The sequence below is a fragment of the Urocampus carinirostris genome, chromosome 1 (assembly GCF_059441175.1).
Source record: "Urocampus carinirostris isolate Australia breed hairy pipefish chromosome 1, RoL_Ucar_1.0, whole genome shotgun sequence".
Lineage (NCBI taxonomy): Eukaryota > Metazoa > Chordata > Actinopteri > Syngnathiformes > Syngnathidae > Urocampus > Urocampus carinirostris.
Genome location: NC_142349.1, coordinates 26,277,355 through 26,302,054, shown reverse-complemented (window position 1 = coordinate 26,302,054; position 24,700 = coordinate 26,277,355). Strand labels below are relative to the sequence as shown.

Genomic DNA, 24,700 nt, shown 5'->3' with positions numbered 1-24,700 from the left:
ACAAATAATAATCACAGCTTAGATGTATAATGGGCAGCACGTCAGCGCAGTGGTTAGCACATGTGCGGCACAGTTCTGAGGTCATTGGATCAAACCTTCCCCTGTGGAGTTTGCATGTTCTCCCCATGCTTGCGTTCGTTTCCTCTGGGCACCCCGGTTTCTCCCCCACATTCCAAAAACATGCATGTCAGGTTAATTGGACAGTTCAAATTGTCCCTAGGTGTGAATAAGCGTGTGAGTTGTCTGTCTCTGTGTGCCCTGTGACTGGCAACCAGTTCAGGGTGTCCCCTGCCCACTGCCCGAAGACAGCTGGGATGGGCTCCAGCACTCCCGCGACCCTACTGAGGATAAGTGGTGCAGATAATGGATGGATAGATGTATACTCGGCCCTAAAAAAATTCTTCTAACCCAACCCAGGCCCGCGGGTGTTAAACCTGACCTATTAACTTGATTTGCAGGACCCAGCCTGGAGCATACCCGAAGTTTCACATTTTATTTGCGAGGACTCGGGAGGAGGATAGGTGATTAATGATAACAAATAAAGCCTGTCTTTAATAACAAAATCTAAGTTTGATAGATTTTATAAATATTAACATCCTTATATTTATGTGTCTGCAGAGGTTACATTAACCAATTTTTTTTCCATCATTAACTGATTATTTTATGCGTTGACGGGCAGTTCTTCATTTTGACGGGTTGAAAATTGGGCCATAAACCACAGCAGCTGTACGTCCTTAAGAGTCTAGTCCGGCACTTTAGGAGAGAGAAAGAGGCAGAGAGACAAAGAAGAATTGAAAATATTTACTTATTCACACATTGCCAGGACATTTTGCTTGTTGTAAATATATTGCCGAGTTCATACACCAAACACAAAAGTCTGCCGATATTACTCTTTTATCATTTGTAATTGGCAAACACAATATGACAGCGTACGTTTGGACAAAGAAAACACACTCCAAAAATTATGTCAAAAAGTCTTAAATCATTAGCAAGCCCTTCATTCCTGATTCATTTTATGTCACTCTTTGAAGCAGAAAGCAACTACACAAATAAAGATCAAATACATACACCTGGTTTGAATTACACAATAGCAGTCATTCACTTACTCTGAATGCCTATGGGCGCTTACATCATGTAATACCCACATGTAGATGTCAATGCACATGTCTCAATGTACAGGAAAACCCTCCATTATGTTTTTACAAGCTCCTTCTGGGCCTGGAGCCGACCTAGAACGTCTGCTATCAGCTTTAGGGTTGTGGCCGCATGGCAGAGCTGCATTCTTTGCTGCTAATAATAAACACACGAGATGGATCCTCAAGACGTGGCTCCATGAGCAGCGCCAATGCTTGACAGGTACCAGGCCACTAAACGTTATCAGTTGTTTTTGTGGTTCTACTGATTACTGATTGGGTTTGGTTATGTGACAATGCGAGCTTTTTAAACAATCTCATTGGTCGTGCTGGATAAAAAAAGCATCCCGGGTTGCATTTGGTCCACAGGCTGTAGTTTGCCTACCCCTGATCCACATACTTAAACTGTATTTTGCACTAATCTAGGTGATCAATCAATCAATCAATCAAAATGTATTTGAATAGCACCTTTCAGGCAACACATTGCAACTTAAAGTGCTGTATAAAAGCATTCAACATACAATAAGAGAATCAAACCCTCTCCATGTTGTAACGGCAATTAAGTTACAAAATGTTATTAATAAAGCCTCACAGTACTTGTTACTGAGAAAAGTAATCGCTTTGTAACGCGGTACTCCCAACATTGGTCATGGAAAATGTTTATGGTCATTCTGCACAAGGTCTACATTGTTTAATGACTATAAGTGACGATAAGTGACGATTCACTAATGAAGTGTGCAGAAATATTTGCATGAGTGGCATTGAACGCATCTCAAATATAATACCAAGTGTGAGTAGGCCATCCACTTATCCTCACTATGTTTGCAATGGTGATGGAGCCAATCTCAGCTATCTTCAGGCAGTGGGCAGGGGTCACCCTGAATTGGTTGCCAGCCAGTTGCTGGGCACATAGAGACATACAATCATTCACACCTAGGGAAAATTTGGACCGGCCAATTAACCTAAAATTCATGTTTTTGTAATGTGGGAGGAAACCCACACAAGCACGGGAGTAACGTACAAACTCCACACAGGAAAGCTGGTAGCTGGATTTGAACCCTTGGCTTCAGAACTGTGCCCCGGACGCGCGGAACACTTAGCTGCCATGCCACCCGTGAGTAGACCAGAGCGTCTCAATTATTTTCTGTCATGCACCCCTAATCCGGGATGATATGCTGCAGGCAGTATCAGCTCCTCTGCTATGATCTTGTTTTTGTTTTGTTTTCCTGCACTGACATACCTGTCAACCTCAGCCAATTGCGGCACCTATTTACTCACAGAAAGAGAAGCGGTGTAGAATTAAAAAAAGAACATTTGTGCAAACAAGTTTATTTCATTTAACAAACAGAAACAATTCTTTCACCATATCTCTTAGTTATTTCTCCACTTGCAGTAAGTTTAGTGTCACTTATTCATAGCAGCAGTGTTCATTTTACCTCTGAAAAGGGATGGGTCCCAGGGACTCGCATGCTCAAAAATCTATGGGTCCCAACAGAGATCTATGGGTCCCCAAAATTTTGTGTTAGCGAGGTTGAAATTGTAAATAGGCGACAAATCTTTAATATAAATCTATATATTTATTAAGTTTTAATCATCACAGTTTATTGGTAATACAAATCAGTTATCACTTCAAGATTTTTCAGTTCACAACAATATTGTACATTATACAAAATAATATTGCTGGAATATTTGTCTATATATTCATGCAGTTTTAATTATCACAGTTAATTGGTAATACAAAGCAGTTATCACTTCAGATTTTTCACTTCGTATATTCTTCGTGGTTTGCTGTCCTGCCACAGTTGTAATTCCTTCTCAAGGTCCAATCCATTATCATCCTCCTCATAGCGTAACCAGGAATATAATTTAGTCCATTTTAGCTGAAAAGTCCTTTTCTTGCTAGTATTCTTTTGTTTTTCTTTCGTCGAATCGTTCTCTTCAACACACCTGTTTTCCTTCCATCCGCGATCTTCCGAAGAATTTCTTTGCCGTTTTTTCGTGCTGGAATTATAGGCCGTTGTTATCACTTTCTGTATTACGTTTCGACTTATTATTGACACTGAAGAAATTACCAATTTTGTGTTGATTTTCACCTAATACTAACTGTTTTTTCGGAGGCATACTTCTCTTTCACTCGACAACAACCACCACAACAATGACGTAATCTCGGAGCAACGGGATCTCTTTTGCCGAGATCGGCGTGCAAACGAAATCTCGAACCGCGAGACCAAAACAACAATGGCGTATCTGCCTGACGAAAAGTTGGGTGCGGTAAATCTTTGTTAAAAAAATATCGAGTAGTAATGACAATTTTTTGTCAAAAAAGTTGCGCCCCGGGGACACAGGTTGATTTGACACTATGCGTCCCCAGCAAAAATGATGCGTCTAGGACGCAGGGACGCGGGAAAACGAGAACACTGTAGCAGTGCAAAAATACGCACCAAAAATAAATGCTTATTCAAGGATAACATTTGCTAGTGTACTGCAACAATATTATTAATATTATTAATTTACGATGAGGCTGTCTACTGCTACCAGCGATGAATGATTCAAATTAGAGCCGAATTGGAGGGAGACTTTCGTTTTCCTTTTTAATCTCTTTTGTTTTTACCTCCATCTCTATATTCCATGGTATCACCCGAGAATCCGCTACACTTTGTGTCCACACTTCTCGTGTGCGAGGCACGTATGCTCAGAGCAAATGAAAACAATGCTTCATGCAAAGGCTTTGTTAATGAGAGTCTCACTGCCCCCTAGCATGGTGAAGGCGCAACTGCAATTTTCTCGAGGTCACAATTGGCGGGGCCCCGCGCCCCCCAAGGGTCCCCACTATTTGAGAATCACTAAAGTAGACGCTTATTGGGTTTTAGTGGGCCAACCATGTAAGATGCTACCGCCAATCGGAATTTTGCAGCAGGTGTGCGAGGGACAGAGGAAAACAACGAGCTGCCATTTTCCACAACGCATGTGCTCTAAATACGAAACGCCGTGATGATGTCTGAAAACATTTATGAAGACTTTCTAGAGGAATAATTTGTCCATGTTTTTCATTCATATAATTCATAACCGGGGCAAAACGAAAGGTTATAAGTTACCAGGGTTGGGTAGGGTTACTTTAACTGGATTACTTTCAATTGCTTTTGGATTACTCCAATACCAAATATGCTAATAAAATGACTAAATTTTGTGCAGGCTCGGGGAGTAACGGAAAACATGGAACGGCAAAAATGATGTTGGCAAGCTGTTTGGATTTATTTTCATTTTGTTTCTGTCGCATTTTATGTTAGTTTTGCCGGAGATCAAAGAGATCAAAGCCAGGAGAGAAAGCTTACCACGTGTTGTGAGTCATAATTTTATTCATATTCAGTTTCTTTTGTCTTTTATTAGCATATTTGGTATTGGAGTAATCCAAAAGTAATTGAAAGTAATCAAGTCAAAGTAACCCTACCCAACCCTGTTTATTCAATATTTCCTACGTACTTGCTATATTTATCTTTTTCACCCAAGAAAAGATCTGAAAACAACGCAGACAAAAACGGCATTGGGTTTGAGGGGTCATGGCACCATTCCCATTCTGCAGCTAAAGGCATCGATATCAAATTCCCCACGCAGTTGGCGTCAGACACTGCTTGTATTCTGAAACATTTATTTTTCCCGTTTGAATTCCACAAGGGAAGTTTAACAATCATTTCAAGTGTTTTGTATTTGTTGTGTGGTGTTGGGACAGTTTATGTTGTTCAGTAATGTTGACTTGTGTGCTACCTAATCCAATGATGTGTTTAACTCTTACAGTGCCATGAAGAAGTCTTTCCCAGACGTTCTCCTTTAAGATCTTCTGGTGAACACCAGGATTTATTAGTCCGTTTACCACAGCAAGTTGTCCTGGTCTTGAGACATCACAGCATCCCCAGACCATATTACTGCCACTAACATGCTTTACTATTGACATCATGTTTTTAGGGTTAGGGTTAGCTGGGAGGCTGGTAGCTGGACTTAATCCTCCAATCTCAGAATTGTGCCGCCAATGTGCTAACCACTCAGTCGCCGTGCGGCCCTAAAAGATTCAAATAAAGTTAATTCTTGATTCATCACAGGTGGTGGCAAGCGTTCCCTAAGCTGTGGTTAGTCACAGTTATATTGGGATTTAACAAGGGAGGGCAATTACTTTTTCACCTAGGGCCAGATAGGCCTAGATTGTTTGTGGTTGCGTGTGCTTAATCTATTTATACAGGTCACTCATTGATTCAGGGCAGTGAAGGGAGTGGTATCACAGAAATGAAGAACAATAAATGCTGACTGCAACAAAGAAGTCCCACAAAAGGATTTTTGAAAATGTACTTAAAGAAATAAACTTTTTCAGAATTTGATTAAGCCTTTAGGAGTTAAGATGGGACCAGTGATGTGGCAATTTTGACTGCCAAATAGAAATGCAATGACTGAATGAACTTAAAGCAGCAGAGTTTACAAGACAGGGGACTTAAAGCAGACAGAGAAGTCACAGAGGCGTGGAAAACTACAAAACCGAGGGGAAAAAAATGCTCTTGTATTGTGATTATGAGGTAAAGTAAAATTCCAAAATGTTACACAGGAAAAAAAGATCAAATGGTACAGATGTCTTGTCCACCTGGGGGTAGTGCAAAACAAATGTTCTGTGTCAATCTTCAATAAGTTACAACGAAAAAATTCATTGATTCTTTACAGAAGATAAAGAATTTATGTGCAAGGATATGTGTTATGTATGCTTAAAAGATTAAATAACATCCTCGCACATGTAGTATTTAGTGTTGTTCCAAAGCATTAAGCCAAGCAAGCTTTCCCAAAACACAGTATCGTATTTTATGGCACACTTTAAAACCCCAAATTGACCAGAAATTTGAAAGTGCTCCTTATATACTAGAGCACAGGTGTCAAACAGGCGGCCCAGATCAGGCCCGCTAAGGGATTGAATCCGGCCCGCGAGACAACACTCAGAGAAGCACAAGAGAAAAACAAGCTGCAGATTTAAATATGTCAACTTGATGTTGCCAAAGCCAGGTGCCACAAAGACACTGTACTTGTATTTATCTCTCTCTCTCTCTCTCTCTCTCTCTCTCTTTCTTTTCCACCCCTTTTTTCCCACTCTCTGTCTCTTTCACTCTGTCTCTTTTTCTCTTCCTTTGTTGCTCTTTGTCTCTTTCTCTCTCTCCGTGTCTTTTTAACTTCTTTTGCTCTTTTGCTACCTTTTTCCTTTTCTCTCTTTTCTCCCTCTCTCTTCCTGCCCTTTGCGCTTTCTTTTCTCTTTTCTCTCCTTCTGTCTTTCTATTTCTCTTTGGATTTCTTTCTTCCTCTCCCTTTCTTTTCCCCCTCTCTCACAACTTTTTAACTCTTTTGTTTCTCACGCGCTCTCCCCCTCCCTCTTTTTCTTTCTTTGTCCTTCCCTCTCTCCTTTTCCCTCCCTCTTTATCTTATTTCTTTATCTCTCTTTTTCTTTCTCTTTAATCTACTAGTCTGGCCCCCGACAGAACGTTTGTTCTATCGTGTGGCCCCCGAGTTAAAATGAGTTTGACACCCCTGTATTAGAGAATACGGTAGATATGATTGGAAATGTATAAAGTATTTAAAGGTGTACGTTATAAGACGAGGTTTTATGGTATGTTACTGTATTCAAGCAATGATTGATCGACCGAATATCATTGCCGACTCAAATCGCAATACCTTGTATGCAACAGGATTCCATTCCTGGTCGTTACCACAAATCTATCAATGGTACAGATAACTTACGTAAAGGTTACACAGTCTCCCCACTTCTTCAAATGTGCGTCAGTAAGGTTATGAAACACAGAAACGGAAAACAAAGTCTTTCAACAAAAGTACTATACAAGTTCTCCTAAGTAGGTATAAATATTAAAACAGAACGTAATTGACGCACAGGTGAATAAGAGGAGAGACTGTTTAACCTGTATGAATACAAAACAAAAAGCCCTATACAAATCAGTGCTTCTGGCACAGTGTGATAATGAGATAAGCTCTAACGCCTTTTCATATGTCATCTGTACCACTAGTGGTCTAATAGTAAAGTGCACCCTGACCGCAGAAATCCAGGGCCTATTCACTTTGCAGATAATATTTTGGAATTCAAATCAGCGACATTAATCAATCATAGAACTTATATGTGCTGGAAGTGGTAGCTCTTACTGTAGTCTTAATTCCAGGCTCCGAATGGTCCGATGCACCTTATGTATGGAAAATATTTGACAAAAGACTATTGTGGGGAAAATTGGGAACATTTGAAAACGGGCTAATAGTATGTCATCGGGTTACATACATAAGATATATTTGTATATTCTAGATCATTGTTTTTCAAAACTAATGGGCCGCAGACCAGTACAAGGTCATAGGTCGCTTGGTACTGGGTTTCACTGAAAGAAAATTAAAGACCCTCACTTTTTGTCTGGACCATATTTATTTGTGCGTTGTACACGAGGTTTAACATTAGTATATTACCGTATTCGAGCAATGATTGAAGGCAGAAAGATATTGCTGTCCACATTTGCACAGCATTGGAAGCAACTGGAATTAAACCTGGATCACGGTGGGGAGAGCGCCGAATCACTCAAACACTCAACTACTAAAGATGTAGATGACATGGGAAAAGGCTTCATATTTTATCTTAACATCACACTATTTTTACTCACGGTACCATGTTGTTAAATATGTGGGGCCATTGTTAAAATCATTAATTGACAACATAAACCAGCGTTTCTCAACTGCTGCGTCGGCACCCAAAAGTGGGTCGGAGGCCCGCTTTCAGTGCGGGCCTATGCTATGCTAAGAAGAAAAAACAGAGCACATGGCAATAACGCCCTAGTCCGTCTCTCCTACCTATTTAGTCAATCAGCACAATTGAGAGGGATCACATCTCACTTTTTTGTTATTTTGCTGATATTCTTTCCTTTTTCTGCCTATAAAAATGGGTCCCAAGAAGGTAAATGATAAGGGGGAAGGACAAGTTCAAAACAGTGGCAACTAGATCAAGTTAAAGAAGGAAAACATTTGGAAATAAGAAAACAGTGTATGAGTGTCTGCCATTAAAGTGCTGCTGGAGGGTAAAGTAATGGTTTGAAAATTGTATATTTTAAGACTTTTACCAGTGTACTAACCTTTATCAAATACATAATTAAATAATTATGGATATTAAGGTACACGCTTATGAATATTTTTAATTTTACTATGTGGCTATTAGGTAGCTTTAGAGCACAGGCGTCAAACTCGTGGCCCGCGGGCCACATACGGCCCGGCGTACAATTATATATGGCCCGTGAAATAATTTTGTATACATCTAATATAATGGATGAAACACTGATAACTTTCAAACTACAGTGGGACCTCGCTACTTCGCGCTACGACATTCGCGGATTCAGAGCTTCGCGGGCGTAAAAAACAATAATAATAAAATAAAATAATTTAAAAAAAATAATAATTTAAGCATTTATGAAGGGGCATCGCTACTTCGTGGTTCCACGTTCGCGGGCTCAGAGCTTCGCAGGTCTAAAAAAAAATAATAATAATAGAATAAAATATTTATTTTTTTTAAAATGTTGGTTTTTTTAAGCATTTTTGAAGGGGTGTCGCTACTTCACAGATTTTCACTTTTCGCGGGTGGTTTTGGTCCCCATTAACCGGGTCTAAAAAATAATAAAATAAAAACTAAAAAAATAAATACATAAAAAATATATATATATATATATATATATATATATAATTATTATTATTATTACTTTTCTTAATTTTTTTTTTTTTTTTTTTTAAGGTGCGCCACTACTTCGCGGATTTTCACTGGGTTTTGGTTTTGGTCCCCATTAACCGCGATAACCGAGGTCCCACTGTATATTCAGATATTAAAAACCACAATGACCGAGAAAATTATGTTAACTGACATTGCCGGTAAACTCGTGTGTCTTATTTGTGGAGCTTTTGTGGCCGTAATTAAGGAATTTAATATAAAACGGCACTACAAGACTAAACTTCAGAGTAAGCTGAAAAACTTGAATCCAAAGAAAGGATACAGAAAGTTGAAGAGTTCACAAAGAATATGAAGATATTTTTCACCAAAGCAAATTCCCAAAGTGAAAAGCACAAATTTGGTTTATATTTCCGTTTTTTCATATTTTCAATTTGTATGGTTTTGACAGGAGATATTTTTATGGAGAACAACAATTTTTAATTCATTTAATGAAAAAAAAAGTTTGTTTATTCTGGAATAATATTCCTGACTGTTTTAAATTCATATTTATTTATGTTTTTTTTTGTTTGTTTTTGTTTTTTTTTTAAAGGTAAATTTTAGTGTATTCAATAAATATTTATCCTGTTCGGACCGCGACCAAAGGTGTGGTTGGAGTTCTGGCCCTCTGTATAATTGAGTTCTCTGTATAATTGAGTTTGACACCCCTGCTTTAGAGGGTCCCTTATATGCAATGTAGGCTTATATGCGTAAATATGGTAATTGCAGTCCTTTTTGTTTTGCTGGTAATTTTGGTTTTTGGAAAAAGAAAAAAAAAGCATGTATTCTACCATCTCTGCTTCAAACTGCACAATCCCTTTATTGGATACATTTGAGAAGTGGAATGCTTTTTGGGATTTGAGTCACAGCCTGTCAATAGGGTGAAATAGTGGGTCCTGAAGTCAGACCAGTTTAGAACCAATAACATAAACTATGAATACGATACGGCAGCACGGCGGCGCAGTGGTTAGGGCGTGTGCGGCACAGTTCTGAGGTCGTGAGATCAACCCCCTTGTGTGGAATTTTGCATGTTCTCCCCGTGCTTGCGTGGGATTCCTCCGGGCAGTCCGGTTTCCTCCCACATTCCAAAAACATGCATGTCGGGTTAATTGTCCGGTCCAAATCGTCCCTAGGTGTGAATGAGCGAGCGAATTGTCTGTCCCTGTGTGCCCTGCGATTGGCTGGCAACCAGTTCAGAGTGTCCCCTGCCCACTGCCCGAAGATAGCTGGGATGGGCTCCAGCACCCCCGCGACCCTACTGAGGATAAACAGTGCAGATAATGGATGGATGAATACAATACCAAAATCAAATTTACAATGTATTTATTTAATTTCCTTCAACATCTGATTCATCATCAAATACACCAAAGAGTTTTTTCCCTCGTCGTGCTTTTTTGCATTTATTAATATATTTCAGGACAAGACTTTGACAAAAAATTGTGTAAACATGAGAAAAACCTAATGCCTTTTCCAATGCCATCTACATCCCTAATGGTCTCGCGATAATGCACGGGAATCCTGACAATTGTTATTGATTATCATTATTATTGTTACTAACGGGAACCGAGAATGTTGTCAGACGTTAGACCAGTCCGTGGAACAGCAAAAGTTGGGCAACACTGTTCTAGATAATTCCACCCGAATGTATCTATAATCTTTGTTCACAGGTCAAAACGCATAAAAGGTAGTCGGCAGCACTAAACAGTTTATTCGGGTCAATTGTACCTCAAGGAAACGTGGCTGCCGCATACGCAAACACACACACCCATCATGGGAAAGAAACAATATGCACACATACACTTTGTTATTATACGATCCCACAAAAAGGAATGTGACACCTGCACACACATGACAAAAACATAGACGAACATACTCAGGAGAAGGAAGGAGAGGCGGCATGACCCAACTTGCACTTGGCTCCAGTGCAAAAGTGTCAGACGCTCGATTGCACAAAGGTTCTGGAAAAAGGAGCGGGGAAAATCGGCATTCCGTAAGGGAGCCCCTTGTGTACATTGGAGTGAGCCGGAGCTAAGCTGGAGGAGGCCGAGGTCAAACAGGCTTAGCGGATAGGAGCCGAAAAAAAGAGGTAGAAAGCGCGCGCTGATAGGAAAGATGAAGTAGATGGATGCTTCAATCAGGATGTGTGCAATTAGCGGCGGGATCATGAGTGACAAGGCAGTCTTAGCGCTTGCTAACATTCATCCTTAAGGCTATAAACTTTTCACTCCTCTTTGCTTCAAAAGGATGACGTGAATGCTTTCATGAACTTCTACAAGTGTTTTGTGAATATTTTCAATACACCCTCAAGTCAATGTTAACCTTCCATTGCCGGGTCAATGCACAAAACAAGTGTAACAAAAGGGGATTTTTACAATGCTCAAAATGAAGCAAATCAATACAGTCACAAATTGAGTACGAAATCATGGCCTGTTTATTTGGATGGGTAAATGTAAAGGTTCGTCTGATTACCTCATTCAATGTCAGACGTTTCCCTGAAATGAAAAGACCCGGTGCCTGCAAATTTATGCTATTTTGACTCATTTTTGAAAGCCTACTAAAAATGTTGTTCCGTGGACATATCAAAAGAACATTTGAACTCTCATCTTTTATTAGAAAATTGGGGAAATGAGTATTTTTCTAGCTATTACTATCGTTTAGTAAACAACAGTTTCTTGGAAATATTCCAAGAAAACTGAGAAAAGCAGCTTTTTGTGAAAGGATGCAGAACTTTTATTTAATGGCACTTTGTTTGCAACACAACATTTTATAGTAAGAACACTAAACTTATGCATGAACCATACATGAACTTTGCAAGAATTTTTCAGCAACCAATGTTTCTAGCAATCACACGATTTTGGTCATAGTAGCGATCGTGTTCCTCCGGACATACACAAAACATCATGCCTCCCTGCCTCGACGATGACGAAGGGACTTTGTCATCTTTTATTAGTCAGAAAAAGGCTCTGTTGAGGTGTTAACTGGTGTTCACTGTCTATAATTATCTATATATATATATATATATATATATATATTCACGTGTCCCACCACACTGTTTTACTACACCTCCTCACCATATGGGGCCAGCAATACACTCTCTATTGCTGGATACAGAAAGCAACATGGAAGTGGAGGGTTCCTCGATGTGAGGACAAAGATCTGATCAAAGCATTCCTGCCATTTAATGGTGATTTGTTTCATCATGAAATCAGTTCCAAAGGCTTGATACTTACCAAACCCTTATAATATTTTTTTTAAAAAAGTCAAAAAACAGACAACGTATCTTTACGTTTCTGGCACACATATTTATATGTTATGGCATTGAATGAGTTAATACAACCGTTCCGTAGCTGAGAGCCACTTCTCTGTTACAGTACAACGGGCTACTGATTGGATATGGATTTCAGAAATGACTTACTATATTGTTACTATATTGTTACTATGTTATTAATTTGTTATTGGGAGTGGGGCTAAAACTACCAACTAAGAAAAGACCTGATAAGCATCCAGACTTCTATAAGCTTTTTGATCAGCACCGGTGTATGGGGATACTCCATTTACAATATAGTGGTTAAGATGGTGTGGACTGAAGTCAGACAGACTGGACAACTTATTTAGATGTCTGAGTATGTCAGACTGTATTGCTTAGTAGCTAACATTGCTAATGCTATCCTCTGAGTTTCTAAATAGTGCTTTTTGTGCTTTCCGACAAGCTGAGCGACCTCATCTGACGGGAGAACAATATTTGCTTGACGTTTGACGATTGTCGTTGCCAATCATTTTGAATAGTATAGCTGTTTTTATTGTTATTGTCTCCTGTTTTCTGCCCTCGTCCAATGTTTACAACGGGTCACTACCGTCCAGCATGGTGTTGTCACGTTGTTAGATCACATGAGTGCAAAGGGTCAATAAGTCACAAGCAAACGCACACACAAACAATCACACATAAATCGGGATTCCTAAAATAGTTTAGATAGGTTAGATTAGATTTAAATACATGTAAACACTCTGATGTTGTTGGTGAATGATAATAGAAAATACTACCAATACAAAACATTTGACATAATTAGCTTATTAAACTTTTGACAGTTTATGACATTTTTTAAATGCTATTCCTTACTATACACATGAATCTGCTAAAATTGAAGCACATTGTTGTGATTTAAGAAGCGGTCCCTCCCATCCCATGAAAAACTCTACTGTAGGTACATAGAATTGTTGGGACCTTTTTCTCAGCCATGCTTTTTCAAGTTGATACAATTAGTATTTATCAAGTGTGGCTCATTGGAAAAATTCATTCAAAAGAAGTGCTCAGAGATCACACTGAATGCCACATAACAGAAAAAGCAGACATTCAGGCACCAGAACTTTTTGTTTGAATATTTGAAAGTTCCGACTGTGTGTCTGGTCTTTGAATACATCGCGAATCCAGATCAGAATGTACCTGTTGGCTTTGCCAGGTAGAGGAATTATTTTTATGGACAAAACCTAGCTACAATTATTTCCACTGTAAAAAAAAAACTTTATTTTAAGAAAAGGCATCACCATTGCTACAGATGCAAGTTATAATCAGATAAACCCCTATATCTTGTTGGGGAACAATTTATAATCACAGGATATGTGTCCTTTAAAATACATTTACGTTTTCAAACTTCCAGAAAAATCCCAATTACTCATCAGTTGTGAGGTATTTCTACCCATGTGATGCTTAGTGTCCACAGGAACTTAGTCAAAGCCATTCTGTGTATTATTTAGCACCCCGTAGTGGTAAAAAAATAATTATCTAAAAAAAGAATTAGTTTGAATAAATACATGAACTATCATATTAACGTACATTTATTTTAAGTACTCGTCGAGAAATTTGAGGAGGACGGAATCCAACGCGCGGATCCTCCACTTAGAAAGAGAAACGATGAACAATGACGGGTTGATACATTTCTAAAAAACTCTGCAAGAGAGAAGGCCTCTATAAATAAAATGTAAAAATAAAATGTAAAAATCTGGGTTTGTTCTAGGCTCAGTCCCTGAAATCGAGTTGATTTGTCGGGTTCGGACTGGGGCGGGCTTTAATACCACAATTGACAGGCTATCCCTTTTGCCCTTTTTATATATATAAATACCTCAGTTCTAATCAACTGTTCACCTTGTGACAGTAAATACTCTCACAGTAGTTACACACTGAAATATGTCAAGTTGATTTTTACAGCACACGCAAATAAAAGCACTGTCAGATGAAACTGCCAGATATTTTGACTGATTGCTCTTAAAGGACATTGAAACTTTGAATGTCATTTTTGTCTTGTATGGGAAAAAGTGTTGCTTAAATTATGTCTCATGAGGTATTTTCTATCACACTGTCATCTATTTGGAACTCAAGCCTGCAAGTATTCTAACCCCAATATTGTGGTCATGCATTCTTCTTTTCCTCAAAAAATAATTTATGAAAAATATACAGCATTCATTCACACTTACCTATGTATGAGGATTTCTTCATGGTAACAAATAGTTCCTCCTCAAGTTTGCGGTATTAATTTTTTTTTTTTTTTAAATTGAACAATCGTCTTCCCTTTGTTTCCTCTACTTTTAAACGGACAATGTTAAATGCGTAGGACGTATTCCAGTGCACCTCTTCGGGAAAGGACAGAGGGAAAGAAAAAGGCAGAAGGCAAAGGCGCACAATCCCACCTGCGCTCCAGTGTCATGACGCACAACTATGTGCTGAGTAGGGAGTGGTTTGGCTCTCAACTGAGCAATTTTACATCTTTAGGAGGCAGATAAGATGCAGAACAAGGAGACTGTCTGTGTGTACAAATCGTTTGTACGTAAATCCAAAGATTGACTACAGAATTGTCTTTATCATGATTGATATCAACGTTGTGAAACTTTGTATGCAACGAGATTAGACATGGCACTCCAGGGTAAAAAATGTCTTAAAGGGAAAAAAAGAAAAAAGACTATCAGGATAAATAAGAAAACAATAATCCCAACGTAGTGCTTACACAATTGGCCTAAGTTATAATAATAATAGTACTTTGCAATGAAAATAAGTGAAATAAATCTACGAGCAGCAATTAAAAAACAGCAAGAATATAAATCGGGGGCATATATTTTAGGTTTCGTGCAATAGTATATATATTTTTTTCACTGTATCATTTTCGAGCAACAGTAGATATACTTTTGCCGTTTTCATTTTTAAAAATCGCAAGATACATTTTCAGTTTTGTGCTTTTGTTTAGGGTGGTGATGGCACTAGGAAAGAAGCTGTCTGTGAACATGTTTGTCCTACTTTTGAGGGACCTGTAGCGCCTACCAGAGTGCAACAGTTCAAAAGAATACGAATATAACAAAATAAAAGAGAATATGTCTGTTTGTGTGTGTGTTGTTACACAGGCTCCTTTTTTATTGTTGGAGCATTTGGACTTTATTTGTAACAGTCCTTTTCCTAATTCCACTATTTACACGCTAGACTAAAGAAAACTGTGAGCATGAAAACACTCTCCTCCCCCCAATTTGGCGGAAGTTAAAACATCCCATTCAAAACAAAATTCAAGATATATTCTGAGAATTATGTATTTTCTTGTCATTATCAACACATTTTGCTGGATTATCTATAAACCATTCACTATAAAAAAGTTAATAATTGATAATGATTTTTATGTATTTTACTGTTAATGGAGAAAAGGGAGAGGTATTTTTAGCTCAGAGAAGGAATCTGCCTGCCCAGCAAACTCAAGACTTAGGGTTAGGGTTAGTTATACTGGTCCTCAACAATTAAACTTGTCACACTTGCTTAGTGGACCAGTTTGGATCGGAAAAAGAGACAGGTTTTAAGCTTTTTAATAGCTGGAAAATTCTCCAAACTAAAATGATGCTTTCTGCTTTGCTTGTCGGATATTTGCCAAAAAAAAAACATAAAGAAGGTGCATTAGTGAATGGTGGGATCTGTAATAAAAATAACCAGCCAGACACTCTTGGTGCGCGACACCCTAAGATCTCTGAACCTAAGCTCGCCCTTGGTATCAACATAGTAATAGCATTAGTTGTTATTTTAGAAATGCGTATCAAACTGGTAGCCCTTTGCGCTAATTTGTAACAAAAAGTAGCTCTCAGTTACAAAAAGGTTGGAGACCCCTGTTCTAAATGTATTCAAAATGACAGGAGTGAAACATTGGGTGGTTAACGTGCAACCCCATGGTGCAGAGGTACAGGGTTCAAGTCCAGCTACCGCAGCCTTCCTGTGTGGAGTTTGCATGTTCTCCTCGTGCCTGTGTGGATTTCCTTCGGGCACTACGGTTTCCTCCCAATTTCCAAAAACATGCATGTCAGGTTAATTGGCCGGTTCAAATTGTTCCCTAGGCGTTAGTGAGTGAGTGAGTTGTCTGTCTCTGTGTGCCCTGTGACTGGCTGGCAACCTGTTCAGGGTGTCCCCTGCCCACTGCCCGAAGTCAGCTTGGATGGGCTCCAGCACCCCCACGACCCTACTGAGGATAAGCAGTTCAGATAATGGATGAATGGATAGTGAAACATTTATAATTACCTTGTTTTTACCACTCTCCCAAGAAGAATTCTGTTTTCTCTTGAGCGGCATTAGCTCAGGAGGTAGAGCGCTCGTCTGGGGATCAAGAGATGGCAGGTTCGAATCCCGGCTCCTCCGTGTTACATGTCGAAGTTTCCTTGGGTAAGACTCTGAACCCCTAATGCCCCCAATAAGCAGGTTAGCGCCTTACATGGCTGCACGGCCGCTATTGGTAAATGTGAAGCACATTGTAAAGCGCTTTGGGAAATCTTCATTGACTTGAAAAGCGCTATAAAAATGCAGATCATTTCATTTCATATTAGTTAGCTTACGCGACAGACAACGCTTAGCAAATTGGCATCTAAATTGAACCCAGTGACCCACTTAACAGAAGTTGTAATACATACGTGTGAATGTGTGTGCCTGTTGTGGCAACATTCGCATGTTTACCGTTACACTTTGCTTCCATTTCAAGGGGGAAAAAAAAGAGAAAATATGTCTGTTTCCTCAAAACAAAAACCTCCGGGGCAGGGTAATACACTCAAAAACAAAGTCTAGATGTATTAGTTGGTTTTAAAGATTACAATTGTACGTGACTTTGACCAATAAACCTGACCTAACACAGATTACTTTCCTGGCAAGTTTGATTCATTGAAAAAAATACACCTGTGCAAAAAGTTCAAACAAATGCAACTGGTTTGACCTTAAAGGGACTGTGTGTATTCACCCATTGTATACAAATATTTTTCCAGATATCCCTCCCATGAAGAAGAAGAAAATGTATGTAAAAAAGCATATATTTTAAAACAGCTGAGGTCTAGCTCGTCTGTGAGGAGCAGGATGACGCTATACACTGAAAAACAACAGCAACCAGATGTTGAAGGTGCTGTATCTGAGTCAGATCAGCAGGCTTCCCCTGAAATTAGTTACAATGGGAACCAGTACTATCTGTATCATGTAGGGGAGCAAAGCCCAACCCGAAAAAGTATTTGCCCAAGACACATTACAGGAAGTGGTGCACCTACAACCCTGGTGGTGAAGGGATCCATGAACTGTGAAAGGGTAAAAAATATATTTCAAAGAAAAAAGCAGGAATACATGAACTACCACATTTGTAAAAATACGCACAGGGTAAGAAATTTGCTTTGTTTAACATAACATGAACCTCAACTAGAGAGAACTGGCATAACTGTCTTACATCTTGCTGCTACAGGTACCCATCCACCCATCCATTCATTATCTTCCACTTATCCGGGGTCGGGTCGCGGGGGCAGCAGCCTTAAAAGGGAAGCCCAGACGTCCCATACGACGAGATCCTGAGGCGTTCCAAAGCCAGCCGAGAGACAAAGTCTCTCCAGCGTGTCCTGGGTTGCCCTCTGGGCCTCTTCCCGGTGGGACATGCCCGGAACACCTCCCGAGGGAGGCGTCCAGGAGGCATCCTTATCAGATGCCCGAGCCACCTTAACTGGCTCCTCTCAATGCGGAGGAGCATCGGCTCTACACAGAGTCTCTCCTGGATGACTGAGCTTCTCACCTTATCTCTAAGGGAAAACCAAGACACCCTGCGGAGGAAACTCATTTCGGCCACTTGTATCCGCGATCGTGTTCTTTCAGTCATAACCCAAAGTTCATGACCATTGGTGAGGGTAGGAACGTAGATCGACCGGTAGATCGAGAGCTTTGCCTTTCGGCAGGGTCCGAATGACGGCAGACGCTGCACCGACCCGTCTGCCCTCCCTTGGCCGCTACCCAGCTCTCTACGCACCCGACCCCTTTGGCCCCTCCTACAGGTGGTGAGCCCATGGGAAGAGGGCCCCACGTCGTCCCTTCGGGCTATGCCCGGCCGGACCCTGTGGGCAAAGGTCCGGCCACCAAACGCTCGCCAGCAGACCCCACCTCCAGGCCTGGCTCCAGAAGGGGGCCCCAGTAACCCGCGTCCAGGCGAGGGAAATGAGGACCAACGTTTTTTCTCATCATAAGGGGTCTTCTGATCTGCGTTTTGTCTGGCCACTCACCTAGAACCTGTTTGCCATGGGTGACCCTAAAAGGGGCTTAAAGCCCCAACAACATAGTTCCTAGGATCATTGGAACACACAAACTTCTCCACCACGATAAGGTAGCAGATCAAGGAGGAGGGTACCCCATAACCAAATATCTTCCTAATGGCTAAATGGAAGAAAAATGGTGCTTTATGATTACTTAGACTCTCTGTTGATTGTATTATTCTTTGTATTTTTAGCACTGATTGCACTATGACATCCAGTGGTCAAATGATACACACTGTCCCTTTGACCATCAACACGCATGCAAAATTTATATGAATAGCTTGAGTGTCTATCTTGCTTAAATTTACGGAGAAGTAACTACTGTATTTTCTCATAATCATTACTAACAATTGCACGATTCAGCAATGTTTCATATAGTACATTTTTCAAAATTCTGAATTATTTCAATTGTTTGGCCAGCCCAAGAAACTGCACCGATAAAACATTTAAATGTAGATTTAGTTAGACATAAGCAAAGAGTGATTTTATTGTTTAGTAAGCATTAAGTCAAGTCAAGTCATTTTTATTTGTATAGCCCTTAATCATAAATAGTCTCAAAGGGCTTCACAAGTTATTACCTATAAGAAGTTTAGGTTATTCGTATGCTATAGAGTAGAAGTGAGTTTTAAGCTTAGATTTAAACATTTCCACTGAGGTTGCAGATCGGATTTCAGGGGGAAGAGCATTCCACAACACCGGTGCCCGGATGGAGAACGCTCTCGAACCAGTGGAACACTTATTGGCTCTTGGGATCACCAGGAGACCGGTGCTCTCGGAACGAAGGCTTCGGGCCGGGACATAGGGGGAAATCAGATCTGAAAGATATGAGGGGGAAAATCCATGTATGATTTTGTATAGTAATAGGAGAACCTTAAAATCGCATCTTAGGCTAACAGGGAGCCAATGCAGGTTAGCCAAAATTGGGGTGATGTGATCCTACTTTTTTGTCCTAGTTAAAAGCCTCGCTGCAGCATTTTGTACCAGCTGAAGACTCTTGAGTCTGGTCATCGGAAGACCGGAAAGTAGTGCATTACAGTAATCGAGACGGGAGGTAACAAACGCGTGAATTATGATTTCCGCATCCGACTGAGAAAGTATAGGACGAATTTTAGCAATGTTACGGAGATGGAAGAAAGCGGTTCTAGTAATTTTCTTCACATGTGTTTGAAAGGACAGATCGGGGTGGAAAATGACACCTAAATTTTTAAGTGAGTCGCTCTGTGTGATGTGGCAATTGTCGATGTTCACAGCGGTTTTAGAGAATAAGTCACGGGACTTAGATGGGCCAATAACTAACATTTTAGTCTTTTCAGAGTTAAGACGCAGGAAATTGAGTGACATCCACTCTTTTATCTCAGGGAGGCAGGCCTCCAAATTTCCACAGTTTAGTGTGGCAGATTCCTCCATCGGGAGATAGAGTTGAGTGTCATCTGCGTAGCAATGGAAACTGATATTATACTTGCGAAGAATATCACCTAGTGGAAGCATAGTAATGCTGAAGAGAAGGGGGCCAAGCACTGAACCCTGCGGAACAACACAGGTAACACGAAATGGCTCAGATGTCAATTCGCCATATTTAACGCAGTGTGTCCTATCTGAGAGGTAGGATCTGAACCATAAGAGGACGTTTCCTGAGAGACCAATCCATTTTTCCAAGTGTTCTAGCAAGATATTATGGTCCACTGTGTCAAATGCAGCACTAAGGTCCAGCAGCAGCAAAAGTGATGATGTGCCAGAGTCCATTGCCCGTAGGAGATCATTGGTTACCTTAATCAGAGCTGTCTCAGTAGAGTGGTTAGCCCTGAATCCTGATTGCATTGATTCAAAGAGATTGTTCTCGGACATGAAATCATTCAGCTGCTGTGCCACTACTTTTTCAAGTATTTTAGAAAGAAACGGTAGGTTTGACACAGGTCTATAATTACATAAGTTTTCTGGATCAAGGTTGGGTCGTTTCAGTGTGGGTTTAATGACGGCGGACTTAAAAGCCGCTGGAACTACACCTGAGGAGAGTGATATGTTTAGAATATTTAGAACTGAAGGTGCAAGAACGCCAAAGAGACCTTTAATAAGTGAACCTGGAAGCGGGTCGAACTGGCAAGTCGTCGGTTTGGCCGTATTCACCATCTGTTTAAGATTATCGAGTGACAGTTCACTAAAACGGGACAAAATCCCTGGACAGCCACCATGTCGTGCATCTATAGATTTGAGTGCTTTAGTATGTGTTGAATTAATACTGTCTTTAGCAATTTCTTCCTGTATGCTTTGGATCTTCTTAGTAAAGAAGACCATTATGTTGTCAAGATTTACTATACTTTAGTTACTAAACACAATCATAAATGTCTTATGATGAGGATGTTTTCTTTCATGGCTTTGTTGAAAACTGACATTTTTCAACCTACCTAGAAAGAATTCTTATTGAGTCATGGCGTTGCATGATTTATAAATTATGTGATGAGTTTGATTATGCCTGACTAATATAGAGGATCGATCCTGCCATAAAAGGAAATAAATCTATACATAGATACAGATATACTGTAAATTATCCATTATTCATGTATCATTGTCATGTATTCATTCCTAATTTATTTTGTCACAACAAAATGTTATTCAAGCGTGGGGGCGGGTGAATCTGCCTGAGCTTTTCACATGTTGGTGGATCAGTGATGAACAGATCGGCTATAGGCAAAAGTTCAGCCAATTTGACCTGCCCCCTCGTTTAAATACCAATTTGTACACAACAAAATACGGTACACTTGAAAATACATGACAAAATAATTTTTCTAAAAATAAATAGATAATAAAATAGATGGCAAGATGCATAAATATATGAATTAATTGTATTTATGTCATACATTTAGGTATGTACATGGATCCCTTGACCACTAGGGTTGTAGGAGCACCATTTCTTGTGGTGTGTCTTGGGTGAATACAGCCTGGTGACAACCATTCCTCTCAAGGCAAACAAATGTTTTAAACTCGGTCTGATACGTGATTTATTTATGTGGAAATGTATTCATATGGAAAATATTTTATTTAGTGTACATTTATTTTTACGTATGGCAGGATAGGTCCTCCATAGACTAATGCTAAATAATGCATGAAGGACTGAATAGACATAGAAAGGTACATAGGATTAAAAAATGGTTTACACATATGCTCCCTCGTCAAGATGTTTCGAGTTTGAATCCTCACTGCAGAATTTCTAAGTTTCTGCTTCAATAACGTATTGAGTATGTTGTACCCGTCCTCAGTAACTGCACATTCGAGTTGCACTGACATCTTGTGGAGGTGGCTTGCTTTCATACAATTTCTGTTATCCGCAGTCTGGATTTTAGACCAATACTGACCATGAGTAGCATTGAAGAGACAGGGTTTTTCCACCTTTTTAATGGTCAAATTCAAGCCGTTTCCCAGGACTTTTAAAGCCAATTTCTCAACCTCTTCATTACCATTAAAATAAGCGGTATGAATCTTTTTTTTTTTTTTTTTTTTTTTAATTTTACAATTTTGTTGTAGTCTGGTGGTTTACTTTGTGATAAATACTTGATCAAACCACAATCAAACGCAAAACTTTATTTAATCCGCACACTTGTTTTGGTATTAAAAGCGGTCACGTGGGATTTTCATCCAATGGGCCAGTGCGCCGGAGCGCTCGCATCCAATAGGATAGTGCGCCATGTGAGCCGACAAAAAAAAATTCGAACCAAGGAGAGTGGGCCTTTAAAACAGTACGCCAAATGAGTGTGGAAATAAAGTATAATTATGATTTTTTTAATTTGTTTCAACATTGATTACCTGCATGAGCTTCATCTCGTTTCTTCTTTTTTTCCTTTCTCCGCTCCAGACTCTGGTTTCTGTTTCGAAGCCATGTTCGTACAGGTGTTTACCAAATTATAAATGAGACATAATCGAACCTACCACTGGTGGTGTGGTGGGCACCATGAGACTGTAGATAGGCCGGGTCACAAAGCAGTTTCACCCCTTTTCTCGGGAAATTTGGTTAATGCTACTTTTGTATCGTTTAACCATTTTAAGGCATCTTATTAACACCTAACACTATTTTCCAGGGTAGTATTTACATTCCCGTTTCAGTTGCCAGCTTTTTGTATTTTTAAACAACACGAAGCTCAATCATTTTTAAAGCTTTTTCTTTTTCTCTTGTGAGTAATTGGGTAGTTTCCGGCCGACCATGGCAACATTAGATCAAATCCTTTGGAAAAAAACTTAACTTAATACGAAGGGATGGGAAAGTGCATCCCAGCTCCTCTCTTAAAGGTAAGTCGAGTTTGACGAGCCTCGGCTCATATTGTAGGTAGGAAAAGTTCACACTCATTGTTCAATCTATGCTCCAAACACTTCATTTCCAATCAATCACACAACTTGGTTGAGTCACTTCTTTATCTCATTGTCATTATTTCATCATTATTTCAACTCTGGTGCGGTAGAAGATTATGCCTTGACAAACTAACTTGCTCTCAAATTATGACCAATGTTATCATTTGTCGTTTCCTGTCGCAAGTTATGGCAAGCCTAAATGTTACAGTCAGTGCAAAATGTGTGTGTTTACGAAAAATGACACGCACAATTGTGGTCTTGAGGTTTTTGCGCCCTCGGCTGTGTCTTCTTCGGGGAATTGGGGGGGGGGGGGGGGGGGGGGCGGCTTCCGCTTGCTTACAAGAAGATGTTCCACGGCTTGTTATTGGAACACCTAAACCGCCTACTTCAACACTTAAACGTCCCGACTGGTTCATGACATTTACATCTTGTATCTGCAAAAGCTTCACACCAGTAAACGCATCGACCTACTTGCACGCTGCAGACTCGATGAGAGATTTGTTTTGCATTTCCATGTTGACTCACAAAAAGCGCCTCTTGCTTGTGTTTAGGCAGGGGCAAGATGACTGTGCTCCTCTTAGCCGTCACTCAACATCCAGCATAGACAACCTGTCTGATTTCAACCTGTAAGGGAACATTTACGATGGCCTAACACAGGGGTTGGCAACCCAAAATGTTGAAAGAGCTATTTTGGACCCAAAAAACAAATAAAAAAACACATGTTTGAAGCCACAAAAAAGTAAAAGATTTATATAAGCCATATAAGGAAGCCAAAAACCTACTGCATATATCCATTCACCAGCCACTTTATTACGTACACCATGGTAGTAACGGGTTGGAACACCTTTGCCTTCAGAAATGCCTCAATTCTTGATGGCATAGATTCAACAAGGTGAATACAACGCACAAATTTAAAGGCTATTTATCTTACCTGTAATTCCAAGTTGATTGTAATGCGAAGCATTCCTCGGAGAGTTTGGCCCATAGTGACATGATGCATTACACAGTTAGCGCAAATTTGTCAGCTGCACATCCATGATGCGAATCTCCCGTTTCACCACATCCCAAAGATGCTATATTGGATTGAGATCTGGTGACTGTGCAGGCCATTTGGATAAAGTAAATTCAATGTCATGTTCAAGAAATCAGTCTGAGATGATTCCAGTTTTATTATCCTGCTTAAAGTAGCCGTCAGAAGTTGGGTACATTGTGATCATAAAGGGATGGGGATGTTCTGCAACAATACTCAGGTAAGCTGTGGCGTTGTAACGATGCATAATCGGTACCAAGGGGCCCAAAGAGTGCCAAGGAAATGTTTCCCACATCATTGCACCACCACCACCAGCCTGAACCGTCATTTCAAGGTAGGATGGATCCATGTGTTCATGTTAGTGACACCAAATTCTGACCCTGAATGTCGCAGCAGAAATCAGACCAGGCAACGTTTTTCCAGTCTTTTAATGTCCAATTTCGATAAGCCTGAGCAAATTGTAGCCTCAGTTTCCTGTTCTGAGCTGAAAACAGTAGCACCTGGCGTGGTCTTCTGCTACTGTAGCCCATATGCCTCATAGTTTGACGTAATGTGTGTTCAGAGATGCTTTTCTACCTATCTTGGTTGCAACGGGTGGTTATTCGAGTCGAGATGCTTGTGCGTGAAAATCCCAGTAGCTCAGCAGTTACCGAGATACTCAGACTAGCCCTTCTGGTATTAACCACAATGCCACATTTAAAGTCACTCAAATCCCATTTCCTCCCCATACTGATGCTCTGTTTGAACTGCAGGAGATTCTCATGACAATGTCTGTACCTAAATGCACTGAGTTGCCGCCATGTTATTGGCTGTTTAATTGTTAACAAGTAGTTGGACAGGTGAACCAAATAAAGTGGCTGGTGAGTGTATACAGTATACAGT

The 24,700-nt window shown here is 40.0% G+C and overlaps 1 protein-coding gene across 1 annotated transcript in view; it reads right to left on the bottom strand.

Annotated features, from left to right (window-relative positions):
* septin9a (septin 9a) overlaps positions 1-14,454 on the bottom strand; it is a 93,924-nt gene extending 79,470 nt beyond the window's left edge. The window contains exon 1 of the mRNA XM_088332382.1: positions 14,362-14,454. Coding sequence (XP_088188508.1) covers positions 14,362-14,383 — 22 coding nt within the window. The 5' untranslated portion in view covers positions 14,384-14,454. The remainder of the gene's footprint in view (positions 1-14,361) is intronic.
* Between the last annotated feature and the right edge of the window lie 10,246 nt (positions 14,455-24,700).